This window comes from Gopherus flavomarginatus, chromosome 4 (assembly GCF_025201925.1).
Source record: "Gopherus flavomarginatus isolate rGopFla2 chromosome 4, rGopFla2.mat.asm, whole genome shotgun sequence".
In the NCBI taxonomy this organism is placed as follows: domain Eukaryota; kingdom Metazoa; phylum Chordata; order Testudines; family Testudinidae; genus Gopherus; species Gopherus flavomarginatus.
In genome coordinates this window covers 49780408-49804936 of record NC_066620.1, presented here as the reverse complement: position 1 = coordinate 49804936, position 24529 = coordinate 49780408, and the positions used below count along the sequence as shown (strand labels likewise).

At 41.0% G+C, this 24529-nt stretch overlaps 2 protein-coding genes across 5 annotated transcripts in view; one reads left to right on the top strand and one right to left on the bottom strand.

Annotated features, from left to right (window-relative positions):
* The window catches only part of VASH2 (vasohibin 2), a 66911-nt gene extending 56613 nt beyond the window's left edge, over nucleotides 1–10298 (top strand). The window contains exon 8 of the mRNA XM_050950252.1: nucleotides 6872–10298. Within this exon, the coding sequence (XP_050806209.1) occupies nucleotides 6872–6944 (73 nt within the window). The 3' untranslated portion in view covers nucleotides 6945–10298. The remainder of the gene's footprint in view (nucleotides 1–6871) is intronic.
* A 4845-nt stretch (nucleotides 10299–15143) lies between these two features.
* Nucleotides 15144–24529, bottom strand: part of ANGEL2 (angel homolog 2) — a 34568-nt gene continuing 25182 nt past the window's right edge. For all 4 annotated transcript variants that reach the window (XM_050950226.1, XM_050950227.1, XM_050950228.1 and 1 more), the window contains 4 exons: nucleotides 21161–21287; nucleotides 20530–20590; nucleotides 18328–18491; nucleotides 15144–15621 (listed from right to left, as the gene is read on the bottom strand). In XM_050950226.1, coding sequence (XP_050806183.1) covers nucleotides 15467–15621; nucleotides 18328–18491; nucleotides 20530–20590; nucleotides 21161–21287 — 507 coding nt within the window. In that variant the 3' untranslated portion in view covers nucleotides 15144–15466. The remainder of the gene's footprint in view (nucleotides 15622–18327; nucleotides 18492–20529; nucleotides 20591–21160; nucleotides 21288–24529) is intronic.

Genomic DNA, 24529 nt, shown 5'->3' with positions numbered 1-24529 from the left:
GGAATATTGGGATTCACCCACCATAGCAGTTTCCCTATTTGTGTATGCTATAGATATTCTGGTTAATCCTATGGCTCCAGCTGTCAGTGCTAATAGCATGGTGGTATTGTGCATGCTCTTTACGCGGTCTCTTAATAACAGAGCTGCTGGAGGGACAGAATTTGCATCATGGGCTCTATACTGCTAGCAGGGACAGCTCCATGCCCCAGCACGCCAAGTGTGTGCTTGGGGTGGCAAGCCGTGGCGGGGTGCTCTGCCAGCGCTGCTGGGGGGGCAGGCATGGTGCCTTCGGCGGCTTGCCTGCGGGAGGTCTGCTGGTCCTGTGACTTCTGGACCTCCCGCAGGTATGGCTGCGGGAGGTCCGCCGAAGCCGCGGGACCAGCGGACCTCCCGCAGGCAAGCTGCCAAATGCAGCCTGCCTGCCGTGCTTGGGGTGGCAAAATGCCTAGAGCCGCCCCTGACTGCTAGAAGCTAATGGAAATTCTCATAGAGGTCAAGTGGTAAAGGTCTGTGCTTTTGGAGTCAGGGGATGTAAGTTCTAGCCATGTTGTTGTTGGAGTGAAGTTCTGAAAGGCTGTGCTGTGCAGCAAACTGACACCTATGAAGTACCTATGTGGCCACAAATTCATCACTGTTTATGATGAGCACTTCTTCTTCAGTAAAAAGCAACAGAGTCCTCTGGCACTTTATAGACTAACAGGCGTCTGTTAGTCTATAAGGTGCCACAGGACACTCTGTTGCTTTTCACAGATCCAGACTAACATGGCTACCCCTCTGATACTTTTTTCAGAGGGACTTTGTTAGCAGCTAAGAAAGAAGTTAGACTGACTTTCTAAATGTATATTTAATGCAAATAGCAGCTGCTGATTTAACAGCAGGTTTACATTTTACATGTAAATTAATATTCTATCTGCATCATTATATTTTGGGCCCATCACAGGGGCTCCAGTCCTCATTTAGTGTCTGGATAATTATAGTAGTTAAAGGCCCTGCTACTCTGGGCACTTTCCCTTCCCATATACTCCTTGAAGGATATTTTCATCTTTGGGTTTTTAACACTGCTACTGCAGTTGTTCGAATGGCACAGATGTTCATTCTGCAGAGGAGTGTCAATGTTGCTGGCTTTACAAAGAAGCCTCAGGCTTTCTGAGAGCCAACTGCTGAGCAAGCGTCAGCTGCACAGCAACCTGCTCCCTTCTTATTGCTTAATTTATGTAATATGAAAGGACAAGTGAAATAAAAGTAGTCTAGCTTTGACCCACTGGAGTCATGTGGTGACTCCATGGTCTGCAGAAACACGCACACCTGCCCAGGACCCTGCTCTTGCACGGTGTTCTTTGTGCTCCATCTCTAATGGTATTACATATCGTCATAGTAAAATAAAGCCTTGGACTGTGTAATGACTTGTAACTAGACAGCTGATCTGATTAGAGCAGGGATTTGAGAGTCCTTGCATGAGTTTTCATTCCTGCTCCGGCTCCTCTACACTAGTGGCATAAAGAAGGGGCTCTGAAGTTCAGTATCCAGCTACGGGGAGGATTCCCTCAGGACAGGAACAGGGAAAGACAGCTCTAAGGCTGCCCTCTGAGCCTCCCTCTGCCCTCCAAGTGCTGCCTAGGGGGCATGCAGCAGTAGGCAGTGTATTGGGGACTGGGCTGCAGCATGTAGTGCTGTAGAGATTCCAGGCAGTGCTGTGGTCCCCCAGGGCAGACTGGACTTGGGGCATGTCTTCACTTTAACATAGCTGTGTAGTTGTGGCTATAATCAACCCACCTCCACGAGGGGCGTAGCTCCCAGCGCTGTAGCACTGTCTACACTGGCACTTTACAGCGCTGAAACTTGTAGCACTCAGGGGTATGTTTTTTCGCCCCCCTGAACAAGAAAGTTGCCGCGCTTGTAAAGTGCCAGTGTAGATGAGGCCTTAGACAGCTTCCATAGGAGAAAGAGGAGGAGAAAAGTCACCCAAGTGCCAACCGTGATTAGGTTTGGAATGTCTTTATTTACATAGTAACTTTGGATGTTTAGCCTATTGACCTGAATTCCGCCAGTAGTCTGCAGCTGCCATACCACGAAGGAGGAATGTCAGGGCTGCCATTCAACCTGGAAGGTAGATTGACTGGACATACGATATGAGGAAAACCTCAAGAGCTGTATGTGTGCACACGGTGGCCTTCCTAAATCTGTGTGTAGTCTACCTGGGCCTTTCCACAAAGACCAAGCTGCAAGGGTTGATCTTGAACAGAGGCACTTTTCCACCATCAGAGAAAGAGAATTTAAAAAATGTTCAACATGAATACCTAAGTCTGTATTCAAGCACCTAAGAGTCCTGCTTTTCAGAGGTGCATAGTACTCGCTGCTGCTCATGACTTTTAGGGGAGTTGCAGCCGCTCCTTTGGAAAGCCGCCCTCTTAGTAAAGATGCCTGATTGACATACCTGGGTTAGGTAAAGGCTGAAGAAGCTGCTGTTAAATGCTGCTCCTTCCCCTCGTTATACAGTCTGTTTACACTGGCTTGTGGTTCACTGTAGTCACCAGGGGCCAGATTTTCAAAGGTGTTTAGGTGCCTAAAGATGAAGATAGGCACATAGTGGAATTTTCAGAAGCACCTCAACTGCTATCCTCCTGATGCCTGTCTCTGTCTTTAGGCACCTAAACACTTTAGTATCTGGCCCGTGGAGACTGACTTTGCTCTCATTTACACTGGGGTAAATCAGGAGTAACTAAGCCAGTGGAGTTACATTGGTGTAAAACTGATGTGAGTGAGCAGAATCCAGGCCTTGTTTTAAAACCACACTAACTCTTAGGACACAGACTCGCAGTTATGGCAGCTTGAGCACTGGCCACTTTCCTCTTTTCAGCCAAGCCACTGTGGAACTGCCCTGCAGATGGTTCTGATGCTGTAAGTAGCCTCTTGTTGGAAGACCATCCCTTCCAAATCCAGCAGCCCCTTGCTTTCTGAGCCTGCTCCCCTCTGTGGCCAAACGACTCTTGGTTCCTGCCTATTGTAACTGGAGCTATCAGACTTGGGACGGGAGGGAAGTGAAGGGGCAAAGAGGTGAGTTTAGTGCCACTTAGTAAGTCACTTGGGAGGACTGATGGAGAGTACGCTGGTCCTGTAGGGGTAAGAGGGTTTTCAAAGGTTAGTTAATGTGTAGTTAGTTAATGTGCAGGGAAGGAAATACATAAAGGAAACTTGTGCACTCCCTCCTTTTTTGGCTGGGAAGAACCTAGCTGTTTTGAGATGGCCTCAAATTTATTCATCTAGCAAAAAATGTTTTAGGCACCTGTGCTCCTAACCAAACAATGAACAGCTAGAGAGTGGATATGGGCATTGTGCATCTTATCTCTTTATGAATCTTTTATTTGCATGCTCTAATTATAGCCAATTACTGAGTAGAGAGGCCCTTCATGACACACAATACCCATCTTAGGCTGAGCTACATTATTAGCGGGTAGAGACTGAATAAGATCCTGGCATTCGCTGGAGAGGGTTCACCTGCTGATGGCAAGCTGTTATTACAGACTGCTCTTTGTTGACAGTAAAATTATATAGGCCTCTCCTGGGAAGAGACTCAGCGAACTGAAGCTGAAATGTTTTCACTACAACATTTTCCTGAGCTTGAGCTAATGTGTGACCTTCCGTTTCTAAGTGGATTATATACATCCCAGGGACACAGTAGCCTCACAATTAAACAGATTCGGGGTTGGGGGAAGGGATTTCAGAGGGGCCAGACCTGTGGGGTTGCTGCCCTCTCTGCAGGGATGGGGATGCTGTGCCCTGCGTGCGGCTGGGTGGCTGCTCCTGGTTCTGTCTCGCCGAGCTCTGGCCCCACCGCTGGTGGGAGTAGTACCTCAGACCCCACTCCTACCTCTAGGCTCCTGGCCTGCTGGGTTGCCTCAGGCCCAATTAAATGAATCCAGTGGGATCTGGGCCCTGCTGGGTCAGGCATGAAAGCTGAGTGGTGCTGTGACCCTATGTGCCAGATCACATCATCACTCAGTCAAATTTGGCCCAGCAGCCATTCTGTCATGACAGAAGGGCGGCTGGGCCAAACCTAAGTGGCCCTTTGCAGTGCACCCAGTGCACCCAGTGCACATTGATTAATCCTGATTTTTTTTCTGAGTTAAATTGCACCCATGGGTCCCTGCTAGAGCTGCCCCATATCTACCCAACCTTTCACCTGCATGCTAGTGCTTAATAAGACCACATTATGTGTGCAATGCTGTGGATGCACCAACGGAGGGAGTGTTCTGAAATGTTGGCTCCTATTACATTGTTAGGTTCAGGCCTTTCACAGTGACAGGGTACCTCCAAGCCCAGTGTATACACATCCAAATAGAATAGCTTCTGTTCCTTCCATTGTTCATTACAGTTTAATGAGTTTTGTATTTTCCTAAAAGAGCAGAATGCTAATCCAGGCTTTCAGAAGATAATCTTGAGTTAATTCTGTGCATTTAGTATAGTTACAAGCGAAATACAATAGAGAGAGATTAATCCATGAAAACATCTAATTAGACAATCCAGCTGGATGGAGCCATGCAGAATCTCCCCCCTTACTTAGTTTTGCACTGAAAACCTCTCAAATGGGAGTTATTTCAGATTAATTTTTAGTTTTATTTAAATTGGAGCTTAATCCTGCAGACACTCACTACTGGATATACAGCTTGCTGAGCTGTATATCCAGTAGTGAGTGGATGCTGAGCACTATGCCAGGCACTGTTTGCAGGATCAGGCCTTTGCAGTCTGATTCACATCTATTTTCACTGGCATAAATCTAGAGTAGCTCCACTGAAATCAGTGGAGTCATACCAGTGTAATACTGATATAAGGAAGGAATCAGGCCCATATTCAGTTCAAAGCTATAGGGTGGTGCATATTTAATTATACATTTAAATAAAAAGTTAAGTTTTTATCCTTTTGGAAGATTTTACAAGGAAAAAGCTAAAAAAAATCCTCTAAACTGTAAAGTGATGTTAGCACATGATGGTCCCTTGTTTGGTTCTGTTCTTTCTGCTCAACCCAAAGCAGAGGGGCTGGTAATTCTGATTCATCTTTATGAAACTGGAAACCAGTGTTTCACTTTTAGTCTGGGGAAGAGGTACGGACTGGATGTAATTCAAGAGCCAGCACCAGTAGCTGTGCTGCTAAATGTCAGCTTACAAAATATATTGTCTTCTCAGCTAATATTACGTGATATTTTAATAAATGCATGTTATGTGAGTGTAATAACATGCATCTCTAGTGAGACTGACTTTGATTAGAGGTTGACAGGAAAACTGTAGTAGCTTGTGTTGCTCTAGAAGCCTAGAGATTGATGTACTTCATTAGGATATACAAGGAGACTTTAAAGCAGTATTTAAAAATACCTGAAGATGTTTCACAATCAGTATGAACTGAGGAGCTGGTTAGTGCCTGTGACTGCCATTTTAGTCACAATTCCAACAGGAATTGTGGACATGTGATGGACATGTTAGGCCAGGAAGATCAGAGCTGCTCATACAGTATTTATATAGCACAGTTACAAGGCCTGAATGTAGCCCCATAATCCACATGGAAGGGACCCTCGGTGCAAGTCAGTCCCCTCACCATGGGAAAAGAAAGGTGGCTCTGGTGCCTGCATGTTAATGTTCCCCTGCCTTTTCCCCCCAAACCTCATGTATGTTGCAGGTACTGGGATTCACAAATAGGAGGGCTGGTGGGAGTAGGCAGGTTGGTAAGTGGTGGGCAGGCCCAAGAGAATCATCCCACCCACCCCAGACTTGCAGAAGAAGAAAATTAATACAACTCCAGGCACTACTGAACCAACTGCTGCGATTTCCTCTTTAAGGCTGAGGCAGCAGAGCCAGAGTGCTGGCCTTCATGGACACAGAGCTAATCTCCTACTGGTTGTCTGGGGTCTGCACAGGCTGTGGGAGATGGAGCTATGGCCCTATCCTCTCTGAAGGAATATATGAAAAACCTCAACAAAAACCTTGCAGAGACCTTCTCAGGCTTAATCCTCTCTCACAGGTGATTGGGCCCATATTAATACACTTTTTTTCCTTTCTGCAAAGTGTTTAAAAGCTAAATAAGATGGGACACAGGGTAACAATTCAGAAGAGGATGAAACTATTTATAGAGCTAGTTGTAGAAAGATTAGTGAATAAACTGTTCAATTTGTGAATAGTCAGAGGAGCATTAGCTACTCACAAGGTTCCCAGATCTCAAAAGCTATATGAGTTCATAGTAGAAATGTGGTTTTCTACCCTCACCTTCAAAGAGCAGAAACTATGCATCTTAAATGAACAGCTAATAGTCAAAAGTGAACTGCTCCAGTTACAACTCAATTGGCAAGTTTTGTCCAAAGTATGCGGCAGAGAGAGTGTCACAAGAAAAAGGACGGGTTAGTATATGATATGCCAACCAAAAGAACCCCCAATTTTATTGATCCAATTAATTAGAATAGGTTAAATAGTATTCACCAGAAAAAAGGAGATGATGATGTCTGAAGAGGCTGACCTGAGTATCTCTCTTCCTCTCACTTTTTCTAAATAAATCCTGTATTTTTCTGAGATTTTTTGTTGTTTAATGTTTATATCTATGTAATGGTTAAATCCTTGCAAAGAAGCGGGCAACGCCCAGGATTTACCTACTGTTCCCCGAGTCTCTGCATGCGGCTCTTATCTTCCTGCCATCACAATGTCAAGATGATAACATGGCTGCATTCTGCATAATTAGTTCATTCAACAAAAAAAGTTTAGTCCTGTTTTCATATTAGATTGACAAGATACTTTGTTCCATTAGTTTTGTTTTTTGCAGTGGTGTTTGTGCAATTGAAATCTGTGTCAAAGAAATGCTGAACACTGACCACCTCTTCCCTCTTTGATTGCAGGCCTGCAGTGATGGACAAGAAAGTGGGTGATCTCACTACATTGAATGAAGTGGGCTATCAACTACGCATCTAACAAAGCCATAGGCCAGATGGAGGGCTTCCATGGTGCTTCTCACTGCACATTACCCTATGCCCCGTTGAAGGAAGGGGGTGGGGGAAAAAAGAAGAGAAACTGGGACTATTTATTAAGAACTTGTGGATTTTATTTAAAGTTTCACCTAGAAAATAGAAATTCTAGAATGACTGCAGTATTATTTTTTTTAATTCATTAAGTGACATCAATGAAAAACTAAATTATCTTCAACAGGATTTCTTCCCCGCATCAAACAGGAGGGAACTACTGTGGTGTTTTTGGTTTTGTTTTTTTTAATTTAAATAATTGTTTACTCTATTTAATTGGCTTTGAATATTGTGCTCCATTGGTAGTATTAGGAGTGGTGATAAAATGAAATATTTCTCGTTAGTGTTAACGTGCTGGGGTGCAGTTGGTTTAAACATCAAGTCAATATTTTTTATTCAGCAATAAAATAGCAGTGCAGAGGTGGATGTGACTTTTTAAAGTGTCTATTACCTCAGTATATGAGATATGCAAAACTGACAATTTTAATTTTATAACCAATTTGTACTGTTTTCCAGCGTTTCTGAGAGTACTATATTACTGCATTAGATGCACCCTGCCACTCTTTACTATGTGCATGCCTATGAAAAAGTGTAAAGTTTGATTTATATGCAAGTGTCTTAGAAATACAGAGAACCAGTTGAGGTTTCTATTGGTTTTTTTAATAACTGACCAACAATGAATTTTTACAATTTCTTAATTTTTTTTTAAACTTTGCAGACTACCGTGTTAAAGCACAAGACCTGGAGATCATTGTGTTGTAGAGACTAGCATTTGCACTGTATTAACAGTCAAACTGTGTGTACAGTCTCAGACTCATGAGGAAGTGTCAGAATCAATAGGCTTCCTTGAGAGTTTACTTTTCTATCCGTGTGTGTGTAATTTTGAATCATTTGTCTTTCAAGGTTGACTAGTTTAAGGGGATGATGCCTTTGTGTCTTACATTAAGATCAGACATCACAACTTAGCTAGGGAAGGTTCTCCTTTATATGCATTACAGTAACTTAGTGACCTTTAAAAAGATTCTTGTTAGAGTAAGCGTAGCAATAATAGTTGATTTTTCACATATTTTTGTCAAGAACAAGTTTGTTTGTCTATCTCCTTCCTCCTTATGGTGTCCTTTTTACTGATGGATTTAACTAGCACTACGGATGTATGGCTAGATTTTCAAACCAGTTCAGCTCCCATTTAGGGACCTAATGGAAGTAGTTAGATTTTTCAAAGTGCTCAGCACCTACAAGTTCATTGAACTCTGGGAGTTAGTGGGTGCTGAGTACTTGAAAGTTTAACCACTTCATTTAGGTGCATAAATGGGAGCTGAGCTGCTCTGAAAATCTAGCTTGTATACGGTAAGCCATGCTTTTTTATTTTTTTTTAAGTTTTTTAAAAAACAAACAAGCCAGAAACATGGGGCATTGGTGCCTTTTGTCCTTTGGATTTTCTGAGGAGATGAGGTGGAGAGGTAATAAAAAGATAAACATAGTAAGATTCTAGTAAGTACTAAGGCTTTGGAACACTGAATGAGCCAGTGTTCAAATGCGTACAGAAGCAGGTGGGAATGCCAACAGTTATTTGAAGAAAACAGTCCTGCATGGGAAAGCTTTTCATACTGTGTAGTGGGCAAATACTTAGATAGCACAGGACAAGATGACAATACAACATAAGTGTGTGTTAAACATTAATATAGCTTCCATTAAATACAGCTTTCAGTTTGATTCCAGTTGTACATGAGACCACTCAAAAGACTCCAATATACCTCTATCATACGAGATGTATATGGATAAAGCTTTAATACTATGAGAAGTAGGAGTCCAAGATTTGTAATGAATATTTCGTTATTAAAAGAAGTCAGTCCCCAACGTTGGAGTCTGATTTTTCATGCCTTGCAGCTTGCATAGTCATTTTTATATGTGCATGGTGTAAGCATGACTACTCACTTTACACAGGTGTGAATGCAGGTGCAAGGCCATAGTCATTTTGGGGGGGCAGAGAGAGGTGAATTTTATTATAAAGTAAAAGTACTAAGGCAGTTAATTTACTGTAATGTCAGATGGAAATATTTCCCCAAGCAAGCTATTGCATAAACACTGAATAATGTACTGATCTGTCCTCTGGCCTTCCTTATGCCTGGAGGAAGAGGGCATGACTTTTTATAAAATCATGGAATTTTTGCAATACACAATCGTGAAATAAGCTACAAAATGACTAGAGAATAAATTAAGGCCCCAGTCTGGCAACAAGCCCTGGCAGGTCCTGATACAATTGAACAGGGCTCCACTGAAATGGGCTGGGTTTGCTGCAGATATGTTTGGAGCTCATTGCAAGATTGAGGTTATGTGTTTCCTCACTTTTTTTTTTTAAGTTATGCCCCCAATACCAAACAAAAAAAAACCACAGCTGGTAAGTTCTTCTCATAATTCACATTTCATTTTGGTTACTGAAAACTATTCCCCCTCTGTCTGAAGAACAGCACAGGTGATGATGATGACCTGACTGAATTTAGAGGATTTCCTTTTCCTGTGTTCTGGAGAGGGTTCCTTGTAGTGAAACATAAGGCTTCATTACAGCCCACAACCTTTCCGTTTTGTGTATTTATCGTCTTATTGCTTTAAAATAGGTTTTGAATAGGATGGGGGTGTGAGGGAGGTTAGGTGTGGGGGTAAAGAATGGGGGGAAAAAATCATGGTTTGTATTAGTGTAAAATTTTAAGCCATTATGATCAATAGAATTTCAGTTCTAAAACAATGTGTACTGCTCAGTGTTTTGTGACCTTGTAAGCATAAGCCAACTGTTAGCTTACACAACAGGTTCCTCATTAATGAAGTGATAAGGAAAATAAGGTTTAGTTAAGCAACAGAAGCCTTGATTTTTAACTGTACTTTGGTGCCATTAGATATACTTGATTTTGAAAAAATATTTGTTTTTCTACAGTACCCTGACTATTTCTTCCAACTTGATGATGTGATTTTACCAGCATCCAGAGTGTTTTGGCTTATGTGGTTTATCTGAACATCTAACTTGCTACACCGAAGCTTTTCTAAGCTATAAAGCTGTGACATTATTTTGTACTTGGTTTGTTTGTTTTGAAGTACAAGTGAATTTTATTCATTCTCTTCAAATTTGCTCTTGCACTTGCATTTTTGTCTTACCTTTAAAACTGTGATTCCAACTGCCGATTTTTCTAGCTCATTGCAAACTTGGCAAACGATATTCTGGACGAATACATGTGCATGGCTCTGAGTCTTGCTTTTCTCATCACTTGTATGTTTATGTGCAGCATGGAACTTTAATAAAATGTCTTGGTCTTTTTTAATAGCCTATTATCATTTTTGGAATGTGTTAATGTACAGGTAGTAGTATGAACTAAATTGTACAGGCATTGTGGGGAAAGTGTTTTTAAAGCAGTCACTCTTTGATTGTCATTGTAAGCTAGTAACACCAGAATGGAGGAGGGGTTGATGCAAAATGTCATCATAAATCTTCAATATTAAATCAGCCAACCAATATTTGGCACAAAGTACCCTACACATTAAGCCCTTAGTCATATGGTGGGTTCTTGTTTCCCCTAGTGATGGCACCTGCCAAGAAACTGAAAGGAGACAGTGTCATTTGCTTGAAATCTCTCTGGAACAATAGCCACCACTCACTCAGCATCTTTCATGAGTACCGAATGCTACAGCTCCCTATGAACAGCTGCTGCTGCTGTGCTCTTACTTACAGTAAAGTCTCTTGTCTATCCCTAAGGCACTGTCACCAGACAAGGGTTGTCTCTTGAAGAGGGAAGGAAGTAATTCAGGTTCTTTGCTAATATATGCTAATGAAGCAGAACAGAATTAGTGGCCTTGTTGGCTTAAATTTGGGCAGGAGGGAATGTCCTTGAGGCAGGCAGGTATCTTCCTTCAACATCTTTGGTTAACTGGCTGTTAAGATTAACAAGCCTTCCTTGCTACAGCCTGCATGTATGTACATTGCAGTTCGAGCAGCACCAAATAGCTGTCTGTCAGATAAAAACTAGGCTAAGCTTTTACTTTCTGAAGTGTCTGGCTTGTTAAATTGGTAAACAATAACATCTTTCAAAACTGTGACCAGATACAGACTAGCACTGTACATAGTTCATGCCTTGGCTTGGCTCCACTATCCTGTAGGGATAGAAGAAAAAAGTCCTCTTTCTACCGAACCAGGATTTTGCTTTGTAGGACAGGGAGGTGGAATGGAGGAGGAAACTCCATTTTTAAGCATGAACATTTTTTTCCTTTGAACTATTTTCTGTTTAAGTTTGTCTGGTCTATAATCCCTTGTATGAACTAGGAGGTTGGTATGGATTACAGCAGTATGGGAGCTGGTGCTGACAAGTATGTGCATAGAGTGTACCAAAACCTGAAAATGTTTCGGTACAGCTAGGGCCTTGGCTTGTATCAGCACTGCCTGTTACAAAGCCACAAGTGGAAGGTTCAAAAAGAACAGGCCCTTGGGAAGAACTTGAAGCCACTCGCTGCTAGAAGAAAAGGAGATCTCAGCCTGCCCTTCCCCTATGAAGGCAGGAGTTAGGAGAAAGATATTGTATCATACTGCATCCCAGCTTGTTATGCAGCAGCCTAATGTTGTGTGTGGTGATGTGATGGGTTAGTGGTGAGTTGCAACACATTGCTAAAATTGTATGGGGAGTAGTGTTGCTCTACAAATAACCTAGGGCTTGTCAGTGATAAGGTAGCTCTTGTTTTTCATGCCTCTTATTTTCAGCCATTAAAATACAAGAACTCTGCCACTAGTTGAGCCTGAGCAGTGGCTTAGCACAAATTGTTCCAGCTCAGTAAGTGTGGGACAGGTGTGACAGTTGAAAACGTAAGTAGGCTATATACCACCTATCCTGTAACATAACTGTCAGTCTGCCCGTCTCACTTAATTGGGGGAACAGCCTGTATTTGCAACCCCATCATCTTGTATGGTTGTTAGGAAGGTCATGTTTTTATTGCAACATCTTTATTAAAATAAATTGATTTAGCTTTATCATGCGACTTAGATAAATAACTGACAGACCTCCAACTTTAGTGGAAATCTTTAGTTTCTCTTAGGCAGCAGACATTTTTAGTGAAAATGTTTCAATTGTCCTCATGTAAAGGATATTCAATTGTCCTCATGTAAAGGATATTCAAGGAGCTCTAGAGTACTTAACACCACCGTTAAACACAGTGTGCAAGTCTGAGTCAGCTGTTTGCCAGAGACTCTAGCACTAATACATGAAGAGTAAAAAGGGCCTTGCTCTCACCCTTTCCTCACTTCAATTGTATAAAGCTGGAGACTTTCCCAGTGTTCTTTAAACCCCACAGCTGAACCATTTTAAAAACAGGGAAAATTTATCAAATTCTACCCATAGCCACCTTAAAAAAAAAAATACAGGAAAGAGACTCCACCATGAATCAGAGTACAAGTGTATGGAGTTCAATACCTGAACACATGAAGTATATACAAACACTAATATGTGCTTGTGTGATACTCCATGTATAACCTCTTACTGTTTCCAAGCACTATAAATTCACTGTTCACTCATCTCCCTTAATCTGTCCTAGCAGCAAAAGAAGAAAAAAAAAAAAAAGAGGGTAACAAGCACGGACAAACTCCCTAAAAATCTGACTCTGAACACACTAGGTTATATAATGAACCAGGCAGAACAACCAATAAGCTTAGTGCTAGGCTCTCTTTTCCCATGCATTACGGAGCACATTAGACCCACTGAAATGAAGTGGGAATTACTGTCAATGTTGATTATATAATAATCTAATAACTCCAGTTTAAGAGCTGCAGAGGTTATGGGAAAGGCAATGGAAGAAGGAGCCAAATGAGTGCCTTGGAAGACAACATAGACTCATAGACTTTAAGGTCAGAAGGGACCATTATGATCTATTCTGACCTCCTGCACAATGCAGGCCACAGAATCTCACCCATCCACTTCAGTAACTCAGACATAGGTTAGGGGTTTGTTATTGAAGTCCTCCGGTTGCAGAGAATCCTCCACCAAGTGACCCGTGCCCCATGCTGCAGAGGAAGTCGAAAAACCTCCAGGGCCACTACCAATCTGCCCTGGAGGAAAATCCCTTCCCGACCCCAAATATGGCAATCAGTTAAACCCTGAGCATGTGGACAAGACTCATCAGCCAGCACCCAGGAAAGAATTCTCTGTAGTAACTCAGATCCCATCCCACCACAAATCACTGGGCATACTTACCTGCTGATAATTAAAGGTCAATTGCCAAAATTAGGCTATCCCATCATACCATCCCCTCCATAAACTTATCAAGCTTAGTCTTAAAGCCAGATATATCTTTTGCCCCCACTACTCCCCTTGGAAGTCTGCTCCAGAACTTCAATCCTCTAATGATTAGAAACCTTCAAGTCTAAACTTCCTAGTGTCCAGTTTATATCCATTTGTTCTTGTGTCCACATTGGTACTAAGCTTAAATAATTCCTCTCCCTCCCTGATATTTATCCCTCTGATATATTTATAAAGAGCAATCATATCCTCCCTCCCTCTTTTGGTTAGGCTAAACAAGCCAAGCTCTTTGAGTCTTCTTTAATGAGACAGGTTTTCCATTCCTCGGATCATCCTAGTAGCCCGTCTCTGAACCTGTTCCAGTTTGAATTCATCCTTCTTAAACATGGGAGACCAGAACTGGGGATGTTTGCAGGAAAAAGCAAGTACCATCAGGGGTCCTGTTGCCCCCCCAGAGCAGGGGACAGAAGTCCCAGACAGCAGCAATCTCTCTTTCTCCCACAGTGACAGTGCTTCAACCCTTTCTGCTATCTACCCTTGCTCCTATACAGATCACCCACATGCAGCACTTGCACAACAAGCTGAGATGGCCTTTTCAGATTTATGTGGTGCCAGATATTTGTGGCATCTTCACAAAAATAGTTAAGTTATGCAGCTATGCTATCAGGCAATGGCTGCATTTACCGGTCTCAGATCTTAGAGGCTTTACCCTAACCCACATAAAATTGGGTATGCCAAGAAGTATCTGACTATTTTTGAATAAAATAGCTAGCATTTGTTTTTCAGCATTAACTGAATGAATGGCTACAGAGCCAGACAGATCAGCTCACCATGCAGATGGATCCTTATGTCACAATCTAGTTAGCAAAGATCAGGGAAAAACCATTCAAGGAGAACCAAAACTCCAATCACCCCAAAACGTTAAGTCTGAATTATGAGTTCAATCAATTGGACTGTCATTGGCCCCACATTCCTCTGAAATAATGTTTAGCTTAAGTCTTACAATATAAAGTGACAATCTAGAAGATGGTTATTCTGTAATTAAAATACAGAAAATGGGACATGAAAGTGGACTGAACATAAAGAAATGTTTCTGAATTCAGGTGCTTATTGGAATATAATTAAGTACAAGTTTCAGTTTTTCTAGCAGCACACTAGTGACAGCAACTCTATTTAGAAATTACACTTCTGTTAGTTAACTCAATCACACACAGATCCATATATAATTTAAATCACAAGAATTTCTGTTTGTCCTCCCCTCAGCCAAGAAGTTTGTTAATGTAGTAGCACATTAAAGTTTCATCTGTAAATCCTAGGTGTTTTGTAGGGTATGCTGTGTCATGGTGTATTAAATACTGACTATTCTGGAGCTGTAGTAATGTTACAATATTTAAATGATGAATTCATGAAAACAGCCTCATCTATTCCATAAACACTTCCAAAACCTCAAAAGGTCTGACTCCCAGATAAGACTGTCTCAAACAAACACACACAGTGTTCAAACATGAAAGCTCCTTCAGATCTACCTGTGTTTTACCGCTGTGTGTTCAGCCTATTTGGTTTCATTTCAGATTCTTTTTAAAGCTTCTGCACATCAGCAAAACATGTTGTACTCTTGTAAGATTAACCATTACACAATCACTTTTTAGAGCATAACTAATTACTACACTGCAAGAATAGGCTCAATCCTGCTGCCCTGGCATTAGCTAAATTCCTGCTGAGGGACTCCAAGATTGTGCCCAATATTAAGATATTTGGGAAGGGCAACAAAAGCAACTTGAAATAGAATACACTTGAAACTACATAGAAATCTACTTTGAGTTCATTATGAAACTTGCTACAAACACAATCTTTTGCTTGAAGGATTGAGAGAAGTACACTGTACATAAGAATCATCACCCATTTTACTATGATTTACAATAAAAACATCTTTTTTAAAAATAATGCCATTTTCAGACTATGGCACAGACATTTTCCATTATCAAAAAGAGGAAGCTAATGTAAACTCATTTCTTTTTGTCTTTATGACTCCACAAAGTAATTTAAGCAACTTTACAAAGAAATCTCTTTAAAAACTCTACTTTACACAACACTAAAAATTCAGCATGCAGGCGAACTTAATTTAACCAGTCTGACAGTCCTTGAATTTAAAAAATTACAGGAAGAAGAGGTGGTGAAGGAAAGTGCAGATATAAAAATAATTTGGGAATTATTCTTCAATAAGCCTAAACTGAGCTAGTAAGGACAGGTGATCAGAAGAATTATGTTCATTGGGAAGACCATTAACTGTCCACAGATCTTGCTCTGTTAAAAGTGATAATCTACCAAGAAGCTTCAGACCTCCATCAAAAGTATCTTCGACTCCTACATAAAAAGAAAAGAAGAAAAGTATGTGCAGAAAACACATAGTTGTGAGCCAAATCATACATACCCACACCCACCTTATACATGGAAGGAGGACTCCAACCTGAGAGGAGTGGCTTGTGATGTCTTAATACAATGCTTTGGTCACAATGATGCTATACACAAATTTGCACAAAATCACTTCACAGCTGATTACATCCACTATTTTGTGTGAGAGTTGAGATCTTTCTATACATAAACAAACAAGACCTTTGACACAGTAGCTATTGCTTTGTCCATGAAAAGCAGACAGTTTAAGACCTTCACAGCTGAACAGTTTCACAGAACTCCTGGTCTTCAACAAACCAGCAGCTACTTTTGGTCTCCGTGAAACTACTCAGCTGGTTCAGGAACTTCACTCTTCAAGCAGCTGAAAAGCTCTGCAGAGCTCTAACAAGCTAGTAACTATGACTGCACTGAAGACAAGTCTAGTCACTTCAGCACAGATCCTGGACAAAGTTGAACTTTTCATACACATCCTGGTCTTCAAAGCTACATTTGCTGTGGCAAAGATCTTGATCTTCATAGATGAAACTATTCAGCTGCTTCAGGAGTGCTCCTGAACTGTCTGAACAGTACCACAGAACTCCTGGGCTACAAAGAACCAAAAGCTGGTTCTCAAACTTTATTTCCCGCAACTAAGCATAGAATAAACCAACAACTATGCAGTAAAACCCATTTTTTTGGTTGATTAATAAAATGACCTAGCTCCAGAGACCCCTCCACTCCCAAACTTACTATGTACAATCTCTAGACTTTCTACAACCTGTAGTTTATAAGCTAATGTGGCCCAAAACATTACGAGACTTAAAATGTGAACTCTTTATTAGGCCAATTTTTAATTTATTAGCCCTTGGAAACTAATTAATCAATTTTCTTGAAACTGCTCAGAAAATTCAAGTTTTACTCAGATTATATGCTGAAAGTTTGTGCCAGATACACTGTTTTTCATATAAAACAAAGAGCTTGAACTCCCCTTTTCAGAGCAAAACTGAAGACAAACTTAATTAGGACATGCAATGGCACTACCATAATACACTTCTACCCTGCTATAATGCTACCCGACAACACGGGTTTGCATATAGCGCAGTAGCAGCAGGGCTCCAGCGGCGCTTTAAATGGTCTGGGGCTCCGGCTGCTGCGGGGAGCCCCAGGCCCTTTAAGTCACCGCTAGAGCCCTGCCGCCTCTACCCCAGGGCTGTGGCAGTGCGGCTTGCTGGTTATTTAAAGGGCCTGGGGCTCCGGCTGTGCGGGGAGCCCAGGCCCTTTAAATCACCGCTGCAGTCCTGCTGCCACTACCCTGATACAACGGCATTTCACCTATAATGCGGTAGGGATTTTTGGCTCCCCATGACCACGTTACATCGGGGTAGAGATGTATATACATTCTAGGTGTTTAGGGCTCAGTCTTGCAAGGTGCTGAGTATCCTTAACTCACACTGGAGTCAGGGGCAGTTGAGGGCACATGGCACCTTGCAGAAGTTTTCAGCACATTGCAAAAGCAAGTCCTTGAAGCTAGATTAATTTCCTTGTATTTTTCCTTTTACATTTGGTAGTGTATAGAAAACTGAGGCACAGATGGTTAAGCAATTTGAAAAGACCACACTGGAAGACTGTGCTTTAGGTAGGAGTGGAATGCAGGTCTCCCTGTTCTGGGATTTACCCCTAGAATGATTCAGCTGGCCAGGCTGTACTGTATAATGGTTTTGTGAAACTAAAAGGATTTCAAGCAATATAAAAGGCTCATTATCCTGTATGATGATGTAGGATGAAGCAAAGCAGATGGCCAATTGTAAAACATGGAAATTTGTCTCTCAGGGAACCCAAAACAAGACCACAAATACAATAAGTGGTACATAACCCGTTCTTGACATTTAAATGTTACCAATGAAGCAGCCACCCAAATGTGTTATGTCTTCCTTGCACCATCTGGTGAGTTTTAGCTGCAACTGCAACCACAAAATTGCAGCACAGGTACACACACTCAAATGCGGTGCTCCATTGTGATTCTTCACCTCATACCAAGAAATCTCAAAACCATGTACGTCATCTCTTGAGACAAACACTAATGCTGCTCCAAGGTAATTTTAAACATGACCACTCATGCAGAAGATCTCATATCTCATCTCTAACACATCTGAAATCTCTGTTCATCATATTCTTGAAAACGTGAACCAATCATATCACTGGTCTAGTCACTAAGCTCACATAGGTTACTGAATGACAGTGATAGTAACTTGGTATTCACTTTTTAAATTAATGCTCATCAGGATTCCTCAACTCCTTGAATCTTATAGTCAAGGAGACAATGATGACCACATAGGTGTCTAAGTATTTGGTAAAAGAAATGGTGCAGGCCACTGCAGTGTTCTACAGAGGACATTCCCTATGTACTACAATGATCCCAGCAAGCAAACAAACAAACATGAATCAGTAAGGGAGAAAATAAAGGACAGGAAGAGTTAAGACTGTAGCCTTAATCTGTGAGGGAACAGTTTACATGTTCAAAATGTTTGGGAACCTGTAAATCACTGAGGTTAGTATCTTTGTGTACTTGAGATCTGAAATTTACCAATATGCCTCCTTTTAGGCTAAGTTCTGAACTTTATCATTCAGCAGGGAGATATTCTTTAAGAGAACTTTAGTGCTTGAATTCAGCTTCTTTACCTGGCTGAGCAGCACTATCATCCTTTGCTGCAGAATAGAAAATGTAATCCACAGTGACAGCACTTCTGGAGTGACAAGTTGTTACTTCTGGAACCCCACTTTCAGGTAAGTAATGAGAATAGACTGAAGATAATCTAAAGTGGTGTTGTAATTTTGAAGGAAACCTAAACAGAATTACACAAGTATTTTACTTCATTATTGCTACTAACTAAAAGACTTAGTCATTAATAAAACACATTTATTTAGTTATTATGGCAAAACAAACACGCTGCATAAACAGTCTTTATTTTTAATGCCCCCTGAATGTGCTAAGTAACTTTCTCATGTTTTGCATCTTGTTAACTTCTTGGAGCAGGAATATAAGGTACAATTTTCAAAGGAGTCCATGTCTACACTAGCAAACTTACAGCAGTGCAGCTGTGCCACCCACCACAAGATCGCTCGTGTAGCCGCTCTATGCCAACAGGAGAGAGGTCTCCCGCTGACATAGCGCTGTGCACACAAGAGCTTTTGCCAGTAAAACATGTATGTCAACCAGGGGTCTGTTTTTTCACACCAAGTGACTAAGTTTTGCTGACATAAGTGGTAGCGTAGACATGGCCTAAGTCCGATTTTCAAGTGATTTAACACTTAGGATCCTGTCCCATTGACTTTCAAAGAGATTTAGGGTCAGTCTACACTAGAAATGGCACAGCAGCACAGCTGTATTGCTGTAGTGTAGATGGAAGGGGTTATTCCATTACTGTAGTAATCCATCTCAGCAAGAGGCAGTAGCTAATTGATGAAAGATTCCTCCATCGACCATGACTGAGGATGGCTTAATTACATTGCACAGAGAGTGAAATTTTTCACAGCCCTGAATGATGTAGTTAAGTCAAGCTAAATTTATAATGTAGGCCAGACCTTCAGTTAAGTGATTCATCTTGATTAGCTCTTCCACCATGTAATTACTGTATTCTTCCTTCCTCCTGACACTAACCACATGTCGTTCCATGCCAGTCTAAACTGGAAGCCACCTCTTGATTTTTAAGTAAACTTTTGGGTTTGACTAGCAGTTTTCATATTAAATCTTTAAAAGCTTTTAGGCTTTTTTTTTTTTAAAAACTTAGTTATGAGTCTAAAAAGAGAAAGGAAGTACCTGTCTCCACGCCTGTCCAATATGGAATTCTTGGGGAGGAGGGTTTTTTAAATAATTAAACTTTTTCCTGTTCTATCAAATTTGAGCTATCTCCTCTTTGTTACCACAGTTTTGTTTCCCCAACAAGGATATTTATTAACATTTAGAAATCAGCATCTCCCAAATGATCAAAATGAGAGGAAATATGAGAATTTAAACAGCTAGACAGAGCTGCCACTTATAAACAGATTTCTGCAGCTGGCCTCAAATTCTATGGCTTTGCTACATCACTATAAAACAAAGAGTGCTGGTTATATCCAAAAGTAAACAGATGTCAAAAGTATTGTCTAAATGAGGAGAGATGGAACTTGCCCTGTAGTCAGTCTTGATATTTCCTTAACCTCAGCTCCTTAGTTTGGAACAACATGCATCAGTTGCCCCATACAGAAATGGTCCTTTACAATACATAATTCTAATCCTTTCCCATCTGTGGTTATCTTTTCTTTCACTTTTAAATGAAAGATGATTTTTTGACCTTTAGTTATCCTAATCCAAATGTTTCTGGGTTCTGCTCTCCAATTATTACTTTTGAGAACAATAGGCAGTCATGCTTTTGAACTAGTATAGTTGCTGAAAGTAAGACCACCAGTATAAAAATGATGAAATATACAATTTAATTTTAGTTTATTTTTATTCACATACTCTAGCTGCTCTGACAATTCAAGGGTGCAGGAACTAACTCACCAGAACATAGTTGTAAAATGTCAGAGGAAACATTACATTAGCTCTGAAAACTGTACTGACTCCATTTTTGAGACTTTTACTTGAGAAGATGAGTGTTTCGGTGTGGTGATGTCTATTTTTGAAAATGTCTTGGGGGGGGGTGTTTATTAGATAATGTGCACGTAAATATGTATATTTTTAACAACCTACACAGGCAGATACAAAACCCAATTAGAAGACCACTTACAGTTTTATCAGTTATGTAATTTGAAATCATACCATATACGCTCAAGGTTTTAGTTTTGCCTTTTTTTAAAAAATAGGAGCCACCAAACAGCCTTCTCAGATTTTCGAAGACTTACTTTTCAGCTGCTATTATGATCTCTTCTGTGTGCTCCAGTTTTGCTTCTTTTTTCTCTACACCTACAAAAAATACAGAGAATTTCTAATCTATGTTTTAAATGAGATCATTAAGATCACTGGAGAAAAACTATAGGCAAAGTAGCCTAGGACAACATCTTCAAACGTTATTTATTTTTCTTTTGATGGGAAAGATCAAATTAATAAAAACTGGATTGAATTGCCCAGTTTCATTAGAGTCCCTTCAAACAAATCTGTACCTTTCCAGAAAATTTTACCCAGAAACATACATTCAGCTCATCTGAATTGCTCTCTAATTTGAAATGGTATGTTTAATCTTTAATATAAAGACAAAAAGTAGATTTAGATGGAAGGTTTTAAAAATATCCAACAACAATGGTTCTAATATTTCAAGTCACCTACTGCATGTTAATCTCAAAGGAATTTATTTTTCTAAGGTCTAAGCCTGCAAATGCCTAGCATGGTGAAAAACTTTATCCCTGAGTAGTCCCACTGAGCTCATCTTTGTAAGACTGGGGCCCATTTTTTTAAATGAAAAAATATCTGGTCTTCAACAGTAAATCTGGATGAAGTTTTCATAGAACCACTAAGTTTATCTGTTCAGAAACTGACCTGTGTTTTCTTCTTGTCGCTGCCGTTGTACCTCATACACACAGCTCTGTGAAATGCCTAGACTTGGGGGCCAAATTGGAATAGTTAGGATCCTTTGTCCTCCAGGAAACTGTTCTTGCCCAGACACCTAGAAAAGATATACGATTGTTTCAAACAGAATCGGATTTAGTTCATAAGATACCTGTGCAAAATTTTAATTTAAAAAACTGTATTTTTTTAAGTCAACTGTGATCCAATTAACAAAAGGCATATTGCTAAAGAGTTCGCTTTTCTTATCCATGCTGTGATGGAGTGTCTGAACCCAGGGTAACCAGTAGACAGTTAAGCCCAATTAGGCCATAAGGTAGAACTGGTGACACAGCTCTACAGCCAAAATGCTTCTGAAATAAATGTAGTCCAACTTTACTAATTCTGGATCACTGAGAACAAAAATGATGCTTAAAATTGTTGATTGGCTCTAGTTTTCAAGATATGCTATTGGGTCAGCATATACGACTCTTGACTTGGGAATGGCGGAGGATAAGTGAGTTATAAAGGGAAGGGATCTCAATTTAAACCAGAAATGACTAAAATACATCTTTGACTGGATCTATGAATAAATCTAGGACTGGGTTTGGACAGTACTTGCTTTTGAGGCAAAACAATGAATGATGCAATCTGAAGCTAGTATTGCGTCATACATTATATGAATTGCATAATGTTATTCCTAGAAGTCATGGATGATGCAATTATAACGAAGCTTACATCACTCTGCTGAACAAATTGCCCTATATCAGCTCTAGAAATCATACAGTGTGGTGCTCTCTTATTTGTCAGTGTTTGATTTTGCAAAGGGACACATTTCTGTTTAGCCAAAGTGAGCAGAGATGCCTGGTACTTGTGTGAACAGTGCAGATCACTTCTGCTATGTTTGTGGTGAAGTGACTTTTGCATCACAAAAGCGCAGTATAACCACTATGGTTAAGAAAGCCTATCACCTTTATTTTGGCTGCAAAATTGGAGATCAGGACAAGAGGTGGGCCCCACACATATGCTGCAACACTTGTGCAACAAATCTTCGCCAGTGGTTGAACAGGAAAAGGAAATCTATGCCTTTTGCAGTGCCAATGATTTGGAGAGAGCCAACAGATCATACCAGCAATTGTTACTTCTGCATGGTGCCTCCAGTTGGGAAAGGTGTGTCAAAGAAGAAAAAGTGGACCTGCATTATCCAAACTTTCCATCAGCTATACGCCCAGTACCCCACGGAGAAGGACTGCCTTTTCCTGATGCATCACAATCATTCTCACTTGAGTCAGACGAGGAAGAGGATGAAACTTCTGGTCCTGAACGATCAATGTCACAGGACCCACATTTTCTCCCATCCTCCTCCTCTGAACCACACCTCATCACACAAGGTGAACTGAATGACCTTGTCAGGAATTTGGAACTACCCAAGAGTAAGGCAGAGCTGTTGGGCTCCAGACTACAGCAGTGGAATCTCCTGGCAGGCTATCAGGGCAAATGGAACCCATCAATGCTTGCAGACTATTGCTGGACAGTCACAAGAGATGCTCCATTTAATGAATACAAGAGACAAGCAAAGAAGCGCCGAGTAGACACTGAATAGGACTAAACTATGTACATAGTAGTTTTTTGCCTTTTGTTTCATAATAAATTTTATTTATATAACCCTTTTGCTGATTTTTAAAGTGTTACATAAACAGGACAGGTGAAATATTATCATGTAAAGCAACCATAAACACATGAAAAGACCTAGGTTTACAATTTATGATTAAAACTCTACTATCTACAATATACATAGACATAAAATGTAAAAACTTAAATATCTTAGAAACAGTAGCCAGTTGTTTTAATTGTCATATTTGAATTCAGCACATCAAAATACATAATAAATATCACATTTTATCTCTGAAGCAGACGACTTCTCAAAAATTGTAGACCAGTGTGATCAAACAGACAGGGAAGAGCTGGATCTTCAGAAAGGAAGGAGCACAGGGCAGTGGAAGGAAGGCAATGGGGGATAACCAGATGAGGCATAGAGGGCGTTTCCTCTCTTGGCTAAAGGCTGAGAAGTCTGGGAGGCCTAGAGCCAAAACTGGAGGGCCTCAAGCCAGGAGGAAGATTGGGAGGCCGGGGCAGTGAAGCCTAGAGCCAGAGGCAGGTTGTCTTGAGCCAGCAGGATACCAGAAGCAGTTAAGTGCAAGAGGCTGTGACAAGTAAATCATTTGGACCGGACATTGAGGGGCTCCAGGGAGAAAGGCAAGAACTCTGCTGTCACACTCGGGGCACTACAAAGTGGGAGAAATCTGGAGAGACAAGTCTGGAGTAAGCTCCTTTGGCTGACCCTGACGCAGGGATACAAACCAGATCTCTAGGGAGACCTTCTGGGAGGTATTGGTCCTTGCAAAAAACCCAGAAAGGGGCTGGAGAAAAAGGCGTGAGGAAAGACTAATGATACAAAGGAGTCCAGAGAGGTGGTGGCAACGAGTCTGACAGAGCAGACCTTGGCTGCTCGTCCTAGGTTCTCTGGACTGGAACCCAGCATAGAGTGTGGGCCTGCATTCCCATACCACCCACTGGAAAAGTGGTGTGAAGCCCCTGGAAGTAAGGGGATCAGGGCAATTCAGACCCTGGAGAGATGGGGGTAAGGGCCAATGGACCCTGAGTCAGAGGCCAGAGTCCTTGAAGTGATTTGTTGGACTTTTGTTTGTGGGTCTTTGTTACCATAAAGGAGCCTGGAACTAAAATGTGACCTAGCTGGAGGGCTAAAAGGTGAGAAGAGAAAGACCACTAAAGGACTGGAAAACCATCAGCAGGGGATGCTAGAAAAGGCAAAGATGTTATGTCACACCTAGCCACGAGGGGGCACACTTGCAGCGAGTCCACTCTTCTATACGTGCCTTACAAACATGCCTTTTGTAGCAACTCTTCAAAGCTTTCTCTGCTAAACCATGATATTCTTTATATGCAACTTGCTCTCGCTTTACAACAATCCTATTTTGTAAAATAGTTCCTGCGAGACTTAGCTGAGAGAATACGACGACCTCTTGTTAGCAACATTAGAAGCTCTAGTATAAACAGTTCACTGACTGCTGACATTGCTTTTAACAACGGGGCATTTATTCTTCTGGAAGAAAATCAAAAGGGGGCTGAAAATGGGGTTGGCAGCTGATGGGCAGTTAACACCAATAATGGAAAATTCACATTTCCCTAGTGTAAATGCTTTAGTCACTTCAAATTAAATAGCTATCTTCACACTAAACTCACATAAAGTATCTTAGAATGTGGTGCCACACTCAAACATGGCTTCTACTTTGGTCACCCAGCAATCATAACTTTGATTTTACACTTACGCTGACCAATACA